The following is a 20651-nucleotide window of genomic DNA, read 5'->3' on the forward strand; positions in this document are numbered from 1 at the left end:
TCTGAGGCACTACTGTGATTTGATTTCTCATGAGGTTGTCGGCAGTCACCCGTCACGCACTTTGTGCATAATCCCAGGATATTAATTATGCAATTTTAATTGTTCATTTGTGTGTGGTTTCCTACTGAACTGTGAATCCCTCAGAGGCATCAGTTGAATGAATGTCTCTTTCCAAAGAATTGAACTCATGCTCTCAAGCATATTTCCTACTTGCTGCGTTTATGTGCTGGTAATCTAAGGGGAGAACTTTTCCTACGATTGTGACTGGAAAATGACATTATTATTCGGAAACTCCTCTTCGAGGCTGAAAATCCTTGGCTACAGCAGCGCTGTCCTCTTTATAAACCCGTGCCAATCCCCCGAGACCGCTGCCTGCAGACCTGCTTCGTGGAACTTCGTCCTGTTCAAAGGGTTTAAAGAGAAACAAGAAATATCTGAACCCTGTCCGCGTGGCTGCAGACTTTTAGCAGAGCCTTGTCGCAAAACTCTTAGCAAAGAAACCCTTCAGAGAGCCCTCACTCCTGAGAGGTCGGACGTGAATGGAGTGTAGGCACTGTCCGCACCCAGAGAGGCTGCAGCAGTCGAGGCTCCTGGTCTGCTTGTTTGGTTGCCTGGGAGGGGGAAGGCATGGAAGAGCTTTTCTGCTGAGACCACAGTTGAAAGAGTTGCCTTAGGAGATCGGCTCTGAGTCTGTTGGACCCAGGGAGCCCTGCAAAGGCTGGGCCGGAGCCCATGAATGTGCAGAACCATGGTGCGTGTAGGATGGGATGCGGGAGAGAGTGGGGGGCCTTCAGGCTCTGCAAGAAGGCGATCTAGTGAGTCGATGGATTCGAAGACAGGAGACCTGAATTCCAGTTCTGTCCCTTCATGTCATATCTACACAACCTTCTTCCAGCCTGGGTTCCCTTTTTGCCATTGGAAGGTGTGACATGAGTTTTCTCTAAGGTTCTGCTTTTAGTGTAAGATTTCAGTGTCTCCCCAGCAGTGTTGGGCACAGTTTAGGTTGAGCAAGGTGGCATTTATATCCAAGCTTTCCATGTCACCTATCACCAGTAGGACCTTTATCTCTAAACTGCTCTGTGCAAACCAGACCTGACCCAGCCCCACTCCCACCCCAGCCTTCCCACCACGTTGTGAGGAGCTGCTCTCTGTTGTCTATGAGCTCCCGGAAGCCTCACCCCTTTCTTGCCTCCACTTACCTGAAGCCTGGTTGTCTTCGGCACCTTCCTGAGTGGGGGCTGTGCTCTCTCACCCCTTGGACTTCAGGCCTGGAAGGGATAGGTCTGCTCTTTGCCCCCATTGCTCTCCCAACCTCCTTTTTTTCTTCCCTCAAAGCACCGTGCTCCGTGGAGCTCTAGCCTCAGCCCTCCACTCCTGTCACTGCTGCCTCCTCCCAACCTCCCAGTCACCTTCTTTCACTTGCTGAGCCTACCAGAGCTGGGTTCCCTCTTTCCTTTTACATCCTGACTCCCCTCACCATCTTTGGTGACTTGAACACCCACATAGACAATTCTAATGACACCGTAGCCATGAGCACCTCATTTCTGGGGATGCCTTCCTCCACACTCAAACAGTTATTGACAACAAACATAGAGACAGTGGGCCCATTGGAGGAGGTTCCATTTATCTTCAAAATTATAATTTCTATAATTGGGGTGACTGTATTTATTTCCCAAACTGGGATAATTTTGTGAATGAAAGAGGATACCTGAGTAATTAAAAGTATATTATTTTGGGAAATATTTACTTATTGATGACAAACAGTTTTTGTACTAAGGCCCCTATAAAATAATTATACTCCAAAACTATTTTCCAAAAGAACATTTTTCTTTTTTTCAAAGAACATTTTTCTTAAAATAATAAATTACTTGTGTGTGTACATTGAAAAAAGAAACAAACTCCTTTATATTGATTATCTACATGTTTAAAAATATAGGCCGAGTAACTGTTCGTAGTACTTATTGAAATTCTTTGATTAGTTTCTGAGCAGAATCTGTCACTAATCGTGTGTCACTGGTATCTTTACAAAGAATTTCCTTTTTTTTGAAAAATAGTTTTCATATTTTGAAGTTTTTGAACGTATTTGTGTACAATTGCCTTTAAAGTTAAATTTATGGTTAATAAATTTGAAATTGCTGACACTGTTAATTGATTCTTCTCTGTAGCCCACATTTTAAATTGTTATACTCTCTCTCCAGGTACTGAGAGATTTGGTAAGCTTTATGCAAATTCTGCTAAATGGATGATGACTTTAATTCAAAATGTTTTATGTAAATCTCTTGTGCCAGGTATTTACACAGGTATTACCTTTTTGCCTCCATTCGGAGTAGCATGCTTCAACACACATTTTTACAACACATAACTTGCTGAATGTCATCTCTGTTTGTGATTCTTCTGAATGTTTCCCAGTTGCACATGATTTTACATCCTAACACATGAGTCCTTCGCAGAAGCTGGAAGCAAAAAGTGGAGTTCAACCAAACCATCCCAACGTAATGCTATTAATGATAATGTCTAGTTAACAAACAGAAGCATCCAGGACAAATGCTAAACTGGATGGGACCCAAACAGGGCTCCCGCAGGAAACAGCTGTAACCCTGACTGCTCAGAGGGAGCTCCGTGGTTCTCAATTCTGATAACATCTCAGCCCCACAGAGAGCTCTTCAGACACGCGGGTGTTCAGGCTCCATTCCCAGACCCGAGTTCACCGGACTGGGATGGGGACTGGGAACCAGCGTTTTAGTCTTCACGTGATTCTAATACGCAGCCTGGGCTGAGAGCCTCTGTACCTGCTTTGAAGCCAGACCGACTGGTTCTCTGGGGCCGGCCCCCAGCTGGCCCTAAAACTGGCCGTGGCCAGCACAGTGTCTCTGTGCCCCGTGGGTGTGTCGTCGCCCTGAGCTGGGAGTGAGTGCACTGCGAGTGCTCTGGGGAAGGAGAAGAGCAGAGGGTGGCCCTGCCACAAACACGGAACCGCTACCCATGACACAGAATGACCACATGTATCCTTTTAAATATTTAATTAAGCAACTCCTACATTGTCAGGACAAAAATGAAACTTGTTGAGGGTTACAGAGTTCTAATGACAAGTAAAAAAAAAAAAACTCACAAAAGCTTTGGTTAAGCCTGTCTTAAGTGCTGTCCTCTATTCTGAATAGTTATTTTGAAAACAGTTGTCAAAACGTAAAACTCTCAGCATCCTCAAAAGGATGTATCATTTTGGCTCATTTCTACAAATTCATGGTCATCTTCCTAACTCCAAGTTTTGAAATAGGAAAAAAGCACACTGGCAAAGAATAGTAATGACACGGCATTTCTCCAGCCCACGTGCCTCCTGCCCCGTGCGTGCCCGTGGAGCGTTGGGGGCTGTCCCAGCGTGAGGCAGGGCAGCGGCATTTGCCCGCGAATTCAGTTCCGAGGCCGTGAGTTGAACTCGGTACAAATGTTCTGGATGACTTTCGGGACCAATTTGTAGAGGTTGTCAAACTCGTCCACAAAGAAGGCGTGGTCCTTGGCCGGGTGAGTGGCGATGACATCCAGCTCGTCCTGTGCAGCCCAGGCGATGCCTACTGCATAGGTGATCACTCCTGTGGGGACAAAGTTTCCATGAAGCAGATGGAAATTTCCAGGCAGAGGCACGGCTCATGAATCCTTGCCTTCCTGTTGCTCTGCTGGCAGCGAAATCCAGAATCAGAAATGTGCCCCAAAGCATGAACATCTGCTATATACCCACAGTAACCAACTTGATACAGTTGCTATCTCACCGGAGGTTATAGTCTTTTGAGGAAAAAAACCCACAACAGATACATGCAGTAAATGCATGATCAGAATTTCCTATCCATGAGCAGCAGAGGGGATGATATTTTGGGACAAGTGAAACTTTTGCTGCTATGCAGACCATACCACATGGCACAAGCCCGCTCTACCTGCGTGAGGAGCCACACAAAATGTCAGTCTTAAATGCATCAACAAGACAGTTCAAGATCTTTTTAACTAAGACAGTGGCATTGGATGACTTTAGGCTTTATAAGCCATGAACTCCACGCTCATCCCCAGAGCAGGGACACTGTATGAGGACCTGGAGAGACAGCCACTCAGGACGTGCTCCATCGTCGCCATGAAGGGAGGGTTTCAGGATACGTCAGTGGCCAACAGTGTTGAATGCTGCAAGGAGGTCATGTAAGATGAAAACAAAAAAGTGCTCAATGGATTTAGAAAAAAAAAACAAAAAAGAGACATTGGTAGCCTGGAGAGAGCAGTTTCAGGGGAGTAGATGCCAAAGAAACCAAATGAATTGCTGTGCGTTGAGAGTGAAAAAGGAATGGAGATACGGGGCAGCACATACAGCTGACCCTTTCCAGCAGTGGGACTGTAAGGGGAGGAGGCTGGAGCATGGGGCCAAAGAACATTTTTATTTTTTAGGAAGAGAGAGGCTCCAGGATGTCTAGATGCAAATAGTGGGATTAAAGGGGTGGGACTACAGCAGGGAGCAAGGTGCCCAGGGAGCGGAGGACAGATTCAGAGACAAGGCGTCTGCTCTCGGGGGGGAAATCAGGGACACTGCCTGGTGTATGGTTCTTGATTTGGGGTGGGGGCAGCTGGTCAGCAGGCACATGACCTTACTGTCCAAAAGCCTATTCCCAGACCACCTTCAGGCTGGCCAGAGAGGCCTCTGTCCCTCAGCCACCCACAGAGGCCCATGTCATGATCTCCAGCGTCCTCTGGGTGCCCTGTCCTGCTGACTGGAGAGCCATCCACACCTCACATGGTTCTGGTCTAAGCTGTTTTTCAGTTGTGGCTCATTAAACAGCATTTAAGCTGCCAGTCCCTTTGCTTACCTTTCCAGGGTCTTCTCTGAATATCGCCTACATTGAGAACATCCAGCTTTGGGCCTTAACATGCTGGCAAGTGGCAGAGGAACAGCTTTGCGGCAAAACGGGGCTGGCTTAGACTGACTAAGCTCTCATTTCCGCTCAAAGTTGGGAAGGCTGTCCCCTCACCCCAATAGAAATGCAAACGGTGTTAGAAATTCAGTTTTTCAGGTCCTTGAGCCCACCCTTGTAGAGAACCTTGTACTGGCAATTCTGACAGATGGCTGCCCAGCCTTGGCTTGGACACTTCCAGGGACACGGTATATGCCCTTGACCAGAATCGAACCTGGGACCCTTCAGTCTGCGGGCTGATGCTCTATCCACTGAGCCAGACCGGCTAGAGCTCTGCTTATGGTTCTGAACGTTCTATTAAGTGGTAGACAAAAGCAAGGCATAAAAAGACAGTCCCTTCCTCGTCCCACTGGCCCACTCAGCAGCAGACTGGTCAGGAGGACCAACTCACCCTTGTGATGAGCAGCCATGGCCGGGATTCGGATGTCATCATAGGACTTCCCGTCGGTGATGAGGATCATTAGCTTCCTCTTGTTGGGCTTGGACTCCTTGAAGAGCTGCTCTAGGGCATAGTTGATGGCGGCGCCCGTGCTGGTCCCACCACTCCAGTAGCCCACCCTCTTGATGGCATTGAGGATGTCAGGCTTGGTGCTGTACGTGTCAAACCCAAACTCCAGCCGCTGCTCATAGGTGTACTGCACAGCCCCGATGCGTGTGTCCGTGTCTGAAATCTCAAACTCTCTGCTGAGGTTGGCCACAAACTGGAGGACGGTGCGGAAGTTGCCCGTCCCCACGCTGCTGGAGCCGTCGATGACAAAGCCCACGTCGGCCGAGTTGAAGCAGGTCTTGCTGCAGGCCAGCCGGTCAGTGTCACAGACCCGCTTCACCAGGGGCTGCACGCTCTTGTGGAGACTGAACCAGCTTGGCACGCTGATAGAGTAGAAGCCATTTGTCCTGCACACGGCCTGGAAGACAGAGAGGGTACACCTGCCAGGTCAGGGGTTAAAGTCTCCAGTCTGTCTCAATTACCCTGGACCCACCAGGGCAGGGAAGAAGCAAACAGACCCTTGTTTGCTAGTTAGTCCTCCTAAAGTTCTCTCTCTCTCTCGGTTCACCCGGTTTGGCACTCGCTGGGGCAGACCCCTTGTGCTTTCTCTGAACTCACTCCCACCCCCTCCTCAGCAGGGTCTCTGTGTGGTGGAGAGCCATCCATTAAACACGGGCTTTGGCTTCATATTGATGCCTCTGCAGAGTCGTTGGTTTATCTGTGCTGGGAGCCGGCCATATGATTGGCACTGGTGGGCACCAGGCATGGGAGGATTAAAGAATGCTTTTGATCTGATGGGGAAAACGAGACACACACAAGAGGCAGCTATAGAAATGTCTCCAGAGCAGCCCTGGGCCCAGTGAGAAGGGGCCCCGCATGTGTCAGGGGTTACAGTCCATGCTTTTGGAGGGATTCTCTCATTAAACCCCCACCCTCATCCTGCAAATTGGAATTATAACCCCTCTGCCATGACGGGACAAACCCAGGGCCAGCTGGGAAGGGACATCCCCAGTCCCTGAGACCAGAACATAAATCTCTCTGCCTTAAAAGCCCAATCTGTGTCCTCCAGACAACCCTGCCTCCGGGCAAATGAATATTTATTTACTTGTGCCCAAACTCATTCCAGAAACACTGTAATGCAGCTGCGAATAAACACGGAGCCACCTGGTTGGTGAGCTCCTGGAAGTGACCCGGCTGGTCTTCCTAGGGAGGAGAATCGCAGACCTGCTGTCGCCAGATGAGCTGGTATAAATCACATTTTATTTAAAACAAAAAATAGCTGAACAGTGTCCCCAGAAATATTTTAAATTGGTTTATAAGGACCTAAATGGAGTTCATAAAGCTTTCCTTGGACGAGGCGACATTTGACATGAGTGTGGAGGCTGAGCTGAAATCCAGCTGATGGATGGAGAGGAGGGACTCCCCCCAGGCAGCCTGAGTAAAACCATGGTGGGAGAGAGCAGTGGTGCTGGGTGTGGACAGACGCCCATGGCTGGAGCCCAGGGCCTGTGTGTAGGAGTCACAGCAGAGAGTCAGGAGCAGTGTTTGAAAGCATGATCTCCCTGACCTGGCTCAGTACCACCCTTTCCTTGTTCATCAGAGTGGTTAACCTGCAGTGTGCATGCATGCACGTGTGAGCTAGTGTATGGTGCCCGTGTGCATGTTCACGGGAAGGCTCGCTGGTTGCCTGGCTCGGGTCCCTTGCACTGTGGAGGAGCCTCTTTGTGGGACCTGGGGACACTGCTCCTCCCAAGCTGCTGGCCTCAGCGCCCCAGCTGCTGTGGGGTTTTGCTTTGAGAGGGCCATTCCTGGCTCCAGAGGTACTAGTCCCTCACTGGAGACCTCCTGCCTAGACGTGATCTTAAGGTTTGTTTGGAGGAACAAGAAACACAGCCTCGAAGGCTGTTACAGCTTTGCAAAGTGCAGAGAATCCTTGCGCTGGGTGGGTCTCTGGCTGTTACATACCTTGCTTGCGAAGTTGGGCTCCATCACGTACGGTTTCTCATGTTCAACGGCGCCTTCCATGGTGATGAAGAAAACGTTGATTCCTGACTCTCTCGCAAGCCGGGACGCTTCCTCCACCTTGTCCGTGGGCCAGCCATCCACCAGCACCACAGCCACGTTGGGAGCGCCGCCTCTGTTTCCGTTGGCTTTGGAAAAGAAGTTCTTGGTCACAAAGGAGATGGCCCGGCCTGGAAGAAAGAGAAAACTCAAGCTTGGAGTGATTATAATGAGAGGAATAGATCGTAACAGCATAAAGAGGCCCAGAAAAACGCTCTCATTCCCTCCCTTGTTTCTTGCTTTGTTTGCCACGTTCACTATTTTTTTTTTGCGTTCACTATTTTTAGCTCAGTAGCTTATGCATATTTGCAATGGTGTGCAGCCATCACCACTATCCATTTCCCCCTGCAGTCTCCCTTTAAGCCTTTGATTTCTAATTGTCTCATATTTAAAAAAAAAAGGGGGGGGGACCAGCAAGCAGGTAAGAAAACTTTCATGGGAACAAAGAAGCCCCACGAAGCCCATAAGCTGGTCCCATCTTGTTTTCCAGAGCATGGAGCGGGAGGAGCCTACCGAGTGACCGAGTGACCGGAGCATCTGCCTGCCTTCCTGCAGCTTGAGGTGAGCCTGGGGCTACAGGGGCTGCTGGGTGTGGAGGGCTGTATTCCGGATTCATGGTCCCTTCTGTCCAGTTCCATGCCAGGGGTACAGGTGTGGCTTGCCAGGGCACTGTGGTAATCCTGTTGCCTATTGGCTGTGTGGCCCCAGATCACTGCCTGTCTCTGTGCCTGGATTTCCATGACAACACACTGCCTCAGCTGAGCGTAACTGTCGTGACTAAGGGAGCCTCCAGCATGCCTTTCCCAAGCGCATGTTTTATACTGTCAAGGGTCTCAGGAAATTTTTGGAGTCAATTGGGGTGACTGTCCCAGTTTGCCAGGACTTTCCCAGTTTCGGCACTGAAGGCCCATATGCTCCCAGGCCCACTGGGATGACTGGTCACCCTCAAGTCAGCATAGCTGCATATAGTGAGTGAGACAGAGCCCTTAACCTGGGGTCTGTGGATCCCTAGGGCACTGGAGGTGTGTATACATAAATCCCCTGAAATGATTCAGTGTTTTGTGTGTATAAGTATCTATTTGGGTTGAAGGGTCATAGCTTTCAGGGGATTCTTAAAGGGTCTTCAAACTAAATGAAAGTTAAGAACTACCTTCTTAAGGCTTTAGGATTAATGTCATTACAGCCAACACTTTTCTGGTTTTGGTCAGCATCCTGACTACCGGCCAGGACAATCTTACCTGTCAAATGAAAGGATCAGCTGGTTACATGTGCAGTTGCTGGAGAAATGTCTTAGAGATCCCACGCGAGCTGGCTGCTCAGAGAAAACCTTGGCTGCTGAGAACTGCTTTCATAACTAAAGCATAAAACTTCCCTCAAGGCCCAAGGGCCTTTGGCATATGGGTGATGACGATGCTTGATCATACTGAATCCGTGATCATACTTGAGAAATGATAGATACTGTGTGACTCATTCCTTGATGTGTTACTATTTTCCCTCCTGTCTATGATGCTAGAAGACAATCATGTAGAAAGAGAACCCCGGTAGCAAGAGAGAACGAATCCGGATCACATACCTACGTTAGACAGCCCTCCTCGCTGGGTGATTTTCTCTATGGCTGCTTTCAGATCTCGGGAACTCATGTGAGTTTTGAGGTTGAATTGGGTAGCAGGGTTATCTCTGAGGAGCCAGAACAAGAAATAAAAATTAGGTGGGCAGTTATTACCTGTGGAGGAAAGCAGAAATCATGGCGGATTCTTTCCTGTACACCAAGCATGTCAGACTCGCGGCCGTGGGCGGCATGCCTCATTTATTTGGCCCATGTTAGCCTGTGAGTTTGGCATGCTTGATGTGCACGTAGAGTGGGAGCTGCTTCAGTGAAGTACCCCACTGTGGACAGCAGTAACGGTGAGACGGAGGACGGGCTCCTCCCAGTGTGTGCGAGGAAAGCGGGCTGGCTCAGGCTTCAGAACACGTGGGTTCTAGTTTTGACTGTCATTTCTTAGCTGTGTGACCTTGAGAAATCATTTAACTCCTCCGGGCTTCGGTTTCTTCATCTGGTAAAAACAAAGACCATAGCGCTCATATTGCTAAAAAGCAGGGCTGTTGTCAAGTGGGGTTTTGCAAACGTCAGGGTGTTCCCGGGCTGCCCCAAACCCTCCTCTCCAGAAAGAGTCTCAGCTGCTGGCCACTCCCTGGGTTCCCTCTGCACTGGAATGAATCTTAGTGGTGTCAAGCAAAGACATCCCTTCAGCTTTTTCATGTTGTGGCTCCTGTGACCGGGTGAGAATATTCACATCTCACCCAGGAGGTCAGCCTCTCCTTGATTGAAGCCTGACAAAGATGAGCTGAGAGGAGCTGGGGCGAATGAAGTGGAGAAACAGAGGGTAATCCTTCTCCAGAGAGGAGCCTCCATGGGGAAACTGAACAGCCTTGGGAGCAGCTGGGCAGAGTGTGGCAGACCCTGCATGAGCAGGTGGGAGGGGGTGCTGCCAGGGGTGTGTGCGCCCACACCCGGGAGCAAGTGCAGGTGAGCAGTAGAACCCCATCTTAGGAAGCACCGACAAGGCTGTTGGCAGGGCTCCGTGGGAGTGTGAGGTCTAAGGTCCCACAGGGCCCCTAGACTCCAGGCGAGGCTGCGCCTGGTTCAATGCTCTGATGCCGCCGTCTCCGACTTCTTCATAGTTTTTCAATAAGCGTCTCTGCAAATTATGTGGCTGCTCCTGGCTGCAGGTTGCTAAGTCTCCAAGGAGAGTGTGAAGGAGACTTTAGAAAGCAGGCTTATCTCAGTTAATACTCACAATTACAGCGGCTACAACTCGGGACACGGCATCATCAAGCTACCCAGCGCCAGTTTATACTGAAATTAAGGTCTTTACACCAATTCATGGCTGTCCACAACCACTGGCCAGTGTACATATGAACTAAAAGTTCTAGATTTGGGGAGAAACAAAGGCTGTATGTGCTTAGATAAATGCAATCACTGGAAACATCTATATGACCTGGGAGATGGTGTGTGTGTGTGTGTGTGTGTTTCTGTTTATGAGTTCATTAAAAATGAAAAACTGAAAAATAAAAAAAGTAAAAGCAGTCTTTCCACAAACACCAAAAGTAGATCCAGGAAGAAGCAGCTTTAGACAGTTCTGGGTGGAATTAGAGAGTTAGAAACATCAATGAGAGAGAAACATCAATCAGCCGCCTCCTGCACACCTCCTACTGGGGATGTGCCCGCAACCAAGGTACATGCCCTTGACTGGAGTTCGGTCAAGGTGACCTGTCAGAGGAGAACTTGTAAAGGAGTGGCCCCTGAGCCAAACCGGTTTCGGCAATTTCGTTGTATTAATAAGTACCAGAGGCATGGGCTGGTTCTTATGCAAAACCAAGGCAGCTACCTTCAGGGAAGACTAAGGAAAGTTGAAAACAAGCTCAACCGAGGTGGATATTGGGCAAAATCCAAAGAGGTGCAATGCCACCAGAGGAAAACCAAGTTCTACTTTAGGATTAAATTAGAAAAACAGCTACACAACAAAACAGAGGCAGGTGGGGCAGAATGAATGACGCCTCTTCTAAAGGTCCTGATTTTGTATTTGTAATTTCATGTTATTTTCCTAAAAGGAACCCCAAATTGCATGCGTTTCAGGGTCCCTAAAGTCTGGATCTTCCCTTGGTGACCAAGAATAAGAACTTTTTCAGGGCCTAAAAGAAAAAGTTGAAACAACAACAACAAAATAATATTGGCTACAAAATAAGAAAAGGCAAAATTGATATTGACCATAAGATATATGTAATTGTTTACCAAATAACACTATATATACTTCTTTAGTTGTAAGAACTTTAGCTCATAAAACTTTAATTGTATTTGAAAATGATTTGTGGGCTTGATTTTCTCACTTTGAAAGATTTCCTGAGTGTGTCTGATGATTGTGAAGAAATCATACCTAATTATAATTTGTGTTGCTTGTAGACAAATAATTTAAAAAGTAAAAGTATAAAAATTTCTTTCAAAAGTTTTTACAGAAAAAACATTATTTAAATGTGGAACCTAATTGCCTAATCACATCCGTGGTGTTCCCCCAGAACCCTGTGCTGAGGCTGTCTTAATGTTGATCACTTTGTAGAGCAATTGTTGATTACCCGTCTCTTTCCTCTTCTACATAAACAATGGGGTCTCTGTTTTTTTGTGGTAGTTATCTTCTATGAAGTCACTCAGAGCATCAAATTAGCAAATACTGAGCCATTGCTCCCAGGGGAAATACAGGGCTAGCTTCCTGTGGGCCTCTGGTTACAACATTTGCATCAGTAGATGAATACAGAAACTTGATTGATGTATGTTTCTGTTCGATGAAACCTAATTTAATATATGTTCCTTACAAATAATTATATGCAATATTTCTGTATAATAAAACACTAGCTGAGAAGGGTTTAACGTTTTCCTGACCCTGGGTAATGTTTACACAAATATCTTTGGCTTTTGGCCTCACAATGCCATCCACTATGCATTTTAAAAAAATCAGCTGTCATTTCATGAATTTATAAGTTCAGCCACTTTTTCATAACTTCAACATGCACTATCGATGTTACTTTAGCACTTTCTAGAGCAGACTCATACAGATCAGCATATGTCCTTTCTTTTTCTAAATGTACCTTTAACATTGAACTTACATCCAACAGCACTATAACTCATACTTAAAAGGAAACTTATCCAACACTTGTGTGTTCTCCATAAGCACACCACAACCTTCTTGCACTTAGAACCCTAGACTGGGGGGTCATTGTATTTATTTAGGTTTTAAAATTGAGATATTGATATATAACATTGTATTTGTTTTAGGTGTACAATGTAGTGATTTGATACAAATATATATATTGTGAAATGATTACTGGAATAAGTTTGTTGAACATCCATCACTACACATAGTTACAATTTTTTTTCTTGTGATGAAAACTTTTAAGGTCTCTTAGCAACTTGTAAGTATATAGTACAGTATTGTTAACTATAGTTACCATGCTGTACTTTACATCCCTGGGACTGGCTGATGTTATAACTGGAAGTTTCTACCTTTGACCAACTTCACCTATGTCACTGGGGGCCATTTTAAACGGTGAAATTACCATCAGAAAAGCACAAAAATGCAAAAAATGTGGCACTAAACAGGCTGTGAAAAGAATACTTGTTTAAGTATGAGCTGCAACAAGAAAGCAGAGCATGGCCTTGTTTGACCTCAGCTGGGAATGTGTGTGTTTTAAAGGACTCAAAAACTTCCCCTGTGCGTGTCTACAAATGACCAGGAAAGTGCCACAAGTAATTGATTTTGGAGTTACAAATAAATGTTAGGGAGTCGGTGTTTTTGCAAACATGGAAGCTACTTGAGAACAGACACGATGTCTTAGTATTTCCCACCCCTAGTGCTTATCAGACAGGGGTAATGGATAATTGTGCAACAACTAAGAAAGGAGGCTCACATGTCCACTCCTCTCTTGGATCATCCCGGGGGGAGTTGAACACTCTGCCTTGAGCTCCACGGATCACACTCACTCTGTATGACATCACTGAGGTAGATGAATCCATCTTCAGAGGCAGACACATGAGCTATTCATATGACCAATGAATAGATGCTTTTAATTTTATTTAATGTTATTTCTTTAAAAAATATTGCCTCCCATACTAGATGCTGAAGTCCTGAAGAACAGACTCTCTATCACATTTATTTATTTAGTGTTACTGGATTGAAAGGTTGGATCAGAGGGCCTCTGAAACTCTTTCCAATTGCTAAACTGATGATTAGAGGCAAAACCACGGCTCATCCCCCAAGGGACTTATAGGCAAATATGATCAAACCACTTAAATGAATTTTACCTCATTATCCCCTGCAAATGGCAGAGTGCTTAGTACATGGGAAACACTCAATAAATCTTTATTAAGCTGTAATGCAATTAAATCATAGGAATGAATGATAAGTTTTTCACCTGCAGCCTGTGGCGGCTCTCGGTACCAGAGCACCTGGTGTGTGTCCTTTTCAGGATATATGGGCTGGTGGCCTGACACCCTAGCCTGGCTACTTTTAAAAGTTCAAAGAGCTATGCCACTATGTTTTTATGTAAATAACCTTTTAATTTTATTGCAAGATCTTATTAAAGGAAACCACTTTTTTTTTTTTTACCCCTTAGCAATATCAAAGCTTTTCTTTGAAAATAAGAGGGGAAAAAAAGACATTTATAGCTCAAGGAGAAAATATAAAATTGTGCTATGTTTGAAAGAAGAGTTGGGACTAATGAAGAGACATTGTGGAGATCCAGAATTTGGCTGTGCATATAAAGGGATTATTTGTGCAATAGAAAACGATTACCCTACAAGTGTTCAAGAAGAAAGAACATCTGTAGGAAGTGGGCACAGGTGACTCCTACCAAGGCTTGGGGGCCTGAGGGTAGGGAATTGGGGCTGTTCATCAGTGTTCCAGACCTCCCTGATCTGACTCACCTGGGGCATTAATTAAACTACATGGGTTACTAGGCCCCACAGAAGAAGCTCCGTTCAGTAGGTCTGGATGGGATCTGGGAATATTTTCTTAAGGGATCCAGGTGAATCTCTCTCCAGGAATGTGGGAAGCCCCGGAGTCTGACCTCTGAAGACCCTTTCAGTCCTAAGGCTCCCATTGGGTTAAAGTCCCAGAGTCTCCTGGTTTGCTCCATAACACTTTCAGGTATGTGAAATGAGGGTCCCAAATGAATTTTTATGCCAGTAGAGACATATCAACTAATCATATTACCTATAGCAAGGACCTTTCAAAATCGTTTCCCTCAAGAAGACATCAACTTAAGGTTACAATAAAATAACCTAATTATATTTAATTTTCTTAACGGCTAAAATGTGGTGATTTATGGACTTAGTCTGAGATGAACCGTGCCTGTGAAATCAGGAAGATGTTCTAGGGTGTCCCTGGTGCCCAAGGACATGCTGGCAGCTGTAGGTTGGGTGGCAGACTTGCCCCTGGAGGCAGAACCTGGTTGAGATGAGAATGGTTCTGCCCCAGGCTCTCAGAGGCCTGAGCACTGTGGCCAACCCAGTGGCCCCTTTTGAAAAGATACTGGCCTTTCTCACATTTCCCAGGATCAGAGATGGAGAGCAGGGACTTATAACCAAATTCAGTTTTAGATGAATGTTTTTAAAATTAGTAACAGTAATTCTACCCATCTACCACCTACATGCCTCTTCCTGCAGGAGGAAAGGCAGGTGTGCAATCTGCTGGCCTTGGCCACTGGTCTAGTCTGTAACTGTGTCCTAGGGTTTGGAAAGTGCTGGGCTGCTGGAGGCTGGAGGCAAAGACCGACAGTAGTTAGCACATTAATGTGAAAGTCCCACTAGAAGGCTAATGGACTTTGAACTGAAAATCAGCATAATATTGCCCTGCTGTTGGCCAAATGGCTCAAGGCAATCCCCTAACCCCGTGGTTGGCAAACCAAGGCTCGAGAGCCACATGCGGCTCTTTGGCCGGTTGAGTGTGACTCTTCCACAAAATACCACGTGTGGGTGCGCACATACAGTGCGATTGAAACTTTGTGGTCCATGCGCAGAAGTCGGTATTTTGTGGAACAGCTGGTATTTTTTGGAAGAGCCACACTCAAGGGGCCAAAGAGCCGCATGTGGCTCTCGAGCCTGGGTTTGCCGAGCTGCAGTTAGCCGACCACTGCCCTAACCTGATAATCCTTTTACTGTTTACCGAACTTTACCTTTGATATGCCTGTTTGCCTTCCTAAAAAGCAAATGTGTATTCAAGTAAATAAAAGCAGAGGGACCGAGTTTTCAGGGAGCTTCTCCACTAGAGGGAAGTTATCCACCTGGCTCCCCCATGATTTCTAAATTCATATTGCTTGCCTAGTGTTTTCATTTGTGCGTTGGCCCTTTCTTCAGATCCTGAACCCTAGCCGTGCTGGTTGCGGCTTCACACTGGGCCAGGGAATGTCCTGGCAGCAGAGCTTCCTGAACTCATCTGATCACCTGGGGATTCTGATTCTGTTGATCTGAGTGAGGGCTGAGATCTGCCTTTCAACAGCCTCCGGGATGCTACTGTGGATCATGTTTTGAGTAGCAGTGTCTTGGATGCTGTAAGAATCCAGAACATCAGCAGAGGAGCTGTCGGTGATGAGAGGAAGGGAGTAGAAGAACGAGTCTAGAGCAAGGAAGAGAAAGGCCAAGAAGAAAGGGAGGGGGTGGAGCTCCTAGGGCCCTCCAGAGAGGTGGGAGGGCCTGGGATTCACCTGAGGACAGCACAGGCCTGAGGAGATACTTGTGCCTTCATTCTCTGCTTGTGCAATGGAATCACTGGGGAGTGCTGAAGAGTAGTGATGCCCCGCTCAGGAATTCTGACTTAATTCATCTGAGGTTTGGTCTGGGCAGTGGGATTTTTCAGAAGCTCCCCAAGTGGTCCTAATGTGTATTGTGGTGATCATCTGCTTCTCTCGGGTCTGGAGATCTTGGTAGAATGATCCCGGTGCCTGTGCAGAGGGAGTCCAAGGGGAGCCCTTGAGTGGAAGTGGAGGAAGTCAAATGCAGGCCCTGTGGTATTTGTACCTGTGGGAGAACTGCATGCTGGGGAATAGAAAAAGGATACGACTTTTGTGCAAATTGTATCCACAGCTCACTCAGCTTTGAGATTGTCCCTGAGGAGTTGGCTCAAGGGTTCGCCTGCCTGTCTCAGAGGGGACGGTGGGCCTTTGCTAGTGCCATTAGGCCCTGGAGAGCCACCCCCCACCCCCCGTGCTTCAAGGCAGAAGATAGGCAGCTGCTCTGGGGTTCTGTTAGTTCCTGTAAAGGTGAAGTAGGCTGAGGGGCAAACCTAGCACTGGGTGTGTGGGGTGCGGAGCGGCCTGCGTTCCAGGTGGGCGCGGCCACTCTGTACCGGGAAGCTGGGCAGTCCCTTCCCTCTCGGCAGTTGGTGATTCTCAGCCTTGGCTGGAGGGTGGAATTACAGATTAAAATACTGACTCCTGGGTGTTTGCCAGATTCTGGTTGAATAGATCTGGGGTGAGGCCCAGGCCTCAGCATTTTTAAATGTGAAGTCAGGGCCCAGATGGTCCCTCCCTGCCCTGAGGTCCTGTGGTCCTGGCCTCCCACCTGCCGAGGATGCAGATTCTAGAGAATGTGACAGAATGGTCCCCTTGCTGGTGTATTCATATTAGCTTTCTACTTCTGTTGTAACAAATGACTATAAACTCAGTGGCTCAAACAACACACTTATTAGTTCTGGAGGTCAGAACTCCAGCGTGGGTGTCCCGAGGCTAACACTAAGGTGTCAGGGCTGTTTCCTTTGTGACGACTCTCGGGAGAATCCATTTCCTTGTCTTTCCCAGCTTCTACAGGCGCCTGCGTCTCTTGCTCGTGCCCCTCCCTCCACCTTCACCGCCTGCAGCCCCATCTCTGGTATCCTCCCAGAGCCTCCCCCTCTAACTGACAATAGCTGGGGCAGGGTCTCTGTTTTTAAGGAGTCATGGGATTGGATTGGGACACCGGATAGTCCCGGATAACCTCCCATCTCAGAGTCCTGAACTTGAATCACACCTACAAAGTCTCTTTTGCCAAGGGAGGCAGCATATCCACAGGTTCCAGGGGTTTGGATGTGGACAGCTGGGGGCAGGGAGGCTATTGTTCTGCCTCCCACACCAGACCTGACACCTCACTTCTTCCCTCAGGGTCTTCGGTCTGGGGCTGAGAAGAGACAAGAGATGCAGCCCAACTCAGGGCCACTCCCTAAAGCACAGGGCAGCTGTCATAGAAAAAAACAATCTATTTCATTTTTAAAAGAAGAAACACCAACATTTTGCTTCGTTCTACAACTGTTTTCCACTGTTGATATCCTAGGGTTGATTACAAAGTTCAAAAGAACATGTGCAATTCTGTTCCATTTGTACCGCAATTGGGGACTCGAATGAAATGCTATGGAAGGTCGAGGGGCTGTTGACCCTGTGGATCCAGGCTGCAGCCCAGACACAAGCCGTGTGGCCTTGTTCATTCCGTCTGCGGGAGTTCGCCTAAGAGCTGCTTGCTCCGGCCGTTCTTCCATTTAGCCCTTTAGCGTTCCTGTCGGTATTAAGAGCCATCACGAGCCTGTCGGCTGTGTAATTCTAAAGCAGAATGTGTGAGCAAGATGAGGGCTTGATCCCTGGCCTTTCGTTCAAGCACAGTGTCTCAGTCCTCAGCCCCCAGTCTGGTGGAAAGCTTCAGTAGCTTTCTGGCAGGTGAGAAAATCTCTGCTTTGAAGTCAATTTTGCTTGACATTTTAGGGGTCCACCCAAGGTTTCATACCAGCCCTCTCCCCAGCCGTCATGCATTTAACTGTGTGTCCTTGGGAGAGACGCTCACCCTCTCTGAGTCTGTTTCACACGTAGCCCCTCTCACGGGAGGTGTGTGATGATTATGGAAAGAATGCTGTGGCTGTTGAAAGGTTTGCACAATTGTGGGTTACGAGCCTCTGTGTGTGCAGAGAGGGGGCACGCGGCAGAGGGAGCATGCCGGTATCTACGGTGGAACTCAGTGCAAGGTGAAGTCATGGGGAGCAGAGCCCAAGAGCCTGGTAGAGGGCGACGCTGGCCTACTGAGAGGAGACCTGGTGGACCAGTAGAAAGACAGACAGATGCAGGGAGAGGAGGAGGGAGGGGATGACCATGGTCTTGGCAGTCCTGTGACACAAGTCCCCCTTCACCTGGGCTACCAGGGCTGGTGTTCTGTTTCTTGTACCACAAAGATCTTTGTGAGGGATACCCAAGGGTCAGAATGGGGGATGAACGTTGCATTTTGCAAATCAGACCGTGTTTATATTTCTTGTATTTTTATTTCTTATTTGCCTTCTTTTCATAAGAACGATATCCTAAGTATTTTTAGAATTCAGTTCCATTAACACATTTAGTACTGTCTTCTATTTCTGTTAATACTTAGTATGAGTTTTTTCGACTCTAAATTTAAAAGTCTAACTTTAGACTTAAAAGTGTAAATCCTGACTCAGCTCTCCTAAGAACCAAGGGCAGGAACCCTCCTGGGACCTCGTGGGCCAGTGGCCGGTAACTTAATGGAGGTCAGAAGCCGGAGAGGAGGGGAAATTCCGAGGTTCAGGGGCCTCCCTCCTCGACCAGCTCCTGCCCAACCTAAGCCTCCCCTTCGAGCACTGGTTCTTGAGGGGGGCCCACTTCTTTCAGAGCCTCCTTTCTTCACAATAGCACGAGGAGGTGGGGCCAGGAGCTTTCCAAGGCCCAGTGCGCTGTGATTCCCAGGGGTGTAGAGTGGGCACTGGAATCTGAGGGCCCCAAATGCCAGGAGAGGCACCAGTTTCCTGGTGTGCCAACTGCTGGCCTGCCTGCTTTTCCTTTTCCAGAAACACAGGCCCCATAGTGGCATCTACCTCTGTCTCCCTACTCTTTCCTGCCCCACTGCCTCCCTCTCTAGGCACCTAGACCAGTTGGTAAAGAAAGGATAGAGGGGCCCTAGCCGGTTTGGCTCAGTGGGTAGAGCGTCAGCCTTTGGACTGAAGGGTCCCGGGTTCGATTCAGGTCAAGGGCATGTACCTCGGTTGCAGGCTCCTTTTCGGCCTGGGCCTTGGTCGGAGCTCGTGCAGGAGGCAACCAATCAATGTGTTTCTCTCACATTGATATTTCTTTCTGTCTTTCCCTCTCTCCCACTCTCTCTAAAAAACAGTGAAAAATAGCCTTAGGTGAGGATTAAAAGAAAAAGAGAAAAAAAAGAAAAGAAAGAAAGGATGGAGGGGACCCACCCAGGCAAGGAAGCCAGGCCGCTGAAATCAAAAGCAGTTTCAGCTCGTTCTCATCACCCCCTTCGATAGTTGTGTTCCCCACGGCCCACTGGTGGATGTGTAACGTGGTGCATGCCAGCATTTCATTATTGATCATCCACCTACAGGGAACCCCAGGCTGCAGGGAGAGGCGGCTCGTCCAGTCTCTTAGCCCAAGGTATTCGTTTATGGGATGTCTTCCGAGTGCAGAGCCAGTCCCCGAATTACAGGGCGCCAGGGCTGGCAGAGCCCCCATAAATCATCTGCTCCACCCTGGACTTTGTAGATGGCAGCACTTACATGGAGAGGGTAAGTGACTTGCTTAAGGTCACACAGCGGGACTCAGGCCAGATTTCAAGACAGCCTGTCCCCAGTTCATTGTGCTTCTCACTCCACCCTGGGGCTGTAGGAGGGTGAGGATGATGGCTTAGTTTGTATGAACAATTGAGTGAAGGAAAACAGACCTATTTTCCTTCTGTGCTCCAAATTAATAAGGAACTCAGGTGGGGAGGAAGACAAATAGCAAAGGCATTTTTAGAAGGAAGAACTGGAAAGCATGGGAGATAAACTCTTAACTGCAAATGGTGTTCACAGTAGGAAAACATGGGAAAAGAATTTTTGGGTTTTCTTGAGGGGACAGAGTCTTTCTTGAATTGTTTTTCCTTCCCTGCTATACTTATTCTTTCATCCACGCTCTCTCATCACCATACAACATTATTCTGCCATTTTTCTTCTCCTTGACATAGTTATCACTTTATTTTAATATTATGCGATCAGTCTCAGTATACACAGCCTTTAAAGCAGCTATTTTTATTTTTTATTTTTATTTTTTTTTTAATTTTTTTTTTCCCCATTTGCTTTTTTTTTTTTATTTTTCGCTAAAAGTATTACAAAGGGTATTACATAAGTGTCCTTTTTTCCCCCCCACCCTTGACAAGCCCCTGCCCTCCCTTACCCCCCAGTGTCTTGTGTCCATTAGTTATGGTTATATGGATGCATACAAGTCCTTCGGTTGATCTCTTATTCCCCTCCCTCCTGTCCCCCAACCCTCCCAGGCCTTCCCACTGCAGTCCGACAATCGGTTTGGGGCAGCTCTGCCAGTGTATTTATTATTGTTCAAAAGTTTGTAATGGTCTTAATTATCCATGAAAGAGTGAGATCATGTGGTATTTTTCCTTCATTGACTGGCTTGTTTCACTTAGCATAATGCTCTCCAGTTCCATCCATGCTGTTGCAAATGGTAAGAGTTCTTTCTTTTTAACAGCAGCATAGTATTCCATCGTGTAGATGTACCACAGTTTTCTAATCCATTCATCTACTGATGGGCACTTAGGCTGTTTCCAGATCTTAGCTGTGGTGAATTGTGCTGCTATGAACATCTGGGTG

The 20651-nt window shown here is 47.4% G+C and overlaps 1 protein-coding gene across 1 annotated transcript in view; it reads right to left on the reverse strand.

Annotated features, from left to right (window-relative positions):
• Window positions 1-3005: 3005 nt before the first annotated feature.
• The window catches only part of VIT (vitrin), a 93146-nt gene continuing 75500 nt past the window's right edge, over window positions 3006-20651 (reverse strand). Inside the window, exons 12-15 of the mRNA XM_006083458.2 lie at window positions 9065-9168; window positions 7396-7622; window positions 5335-5848; window positions 3006-3587 (exon numbers count right to left, since the gene is read on the reverse strand). Of these exons, the coding sequence (XP_006083520.1) occupies window positions 3409-3587; window positions 5335-5848; window positions 7396-7622; window positions 9065-9168 (1024 nt within the window). The 3' untranslated portion in view covers window positions 3006-3408. The remainder of the gene's footprint in view (window positions 3588-5334; window positions 5849-7395; window positions 7623-9064; window positions 9169-20651) is intronic.

Source organism: Myotis lucifugus, unplaced genomic scaffold (assembly GCF_000147115.1).
Source record: "Myotis lucifugus unplaced genomic scaffold, Myoluc2.0 scaffold_6, whole genome shotgun sequence".
NCBI classification, from domain to species: domain Eukaryota; kingdom Metazoa; phylum Chordata; class Mammalia; order Chiroptera; family Vespertilionidae; genus Myotis; species Myotis lucifugus.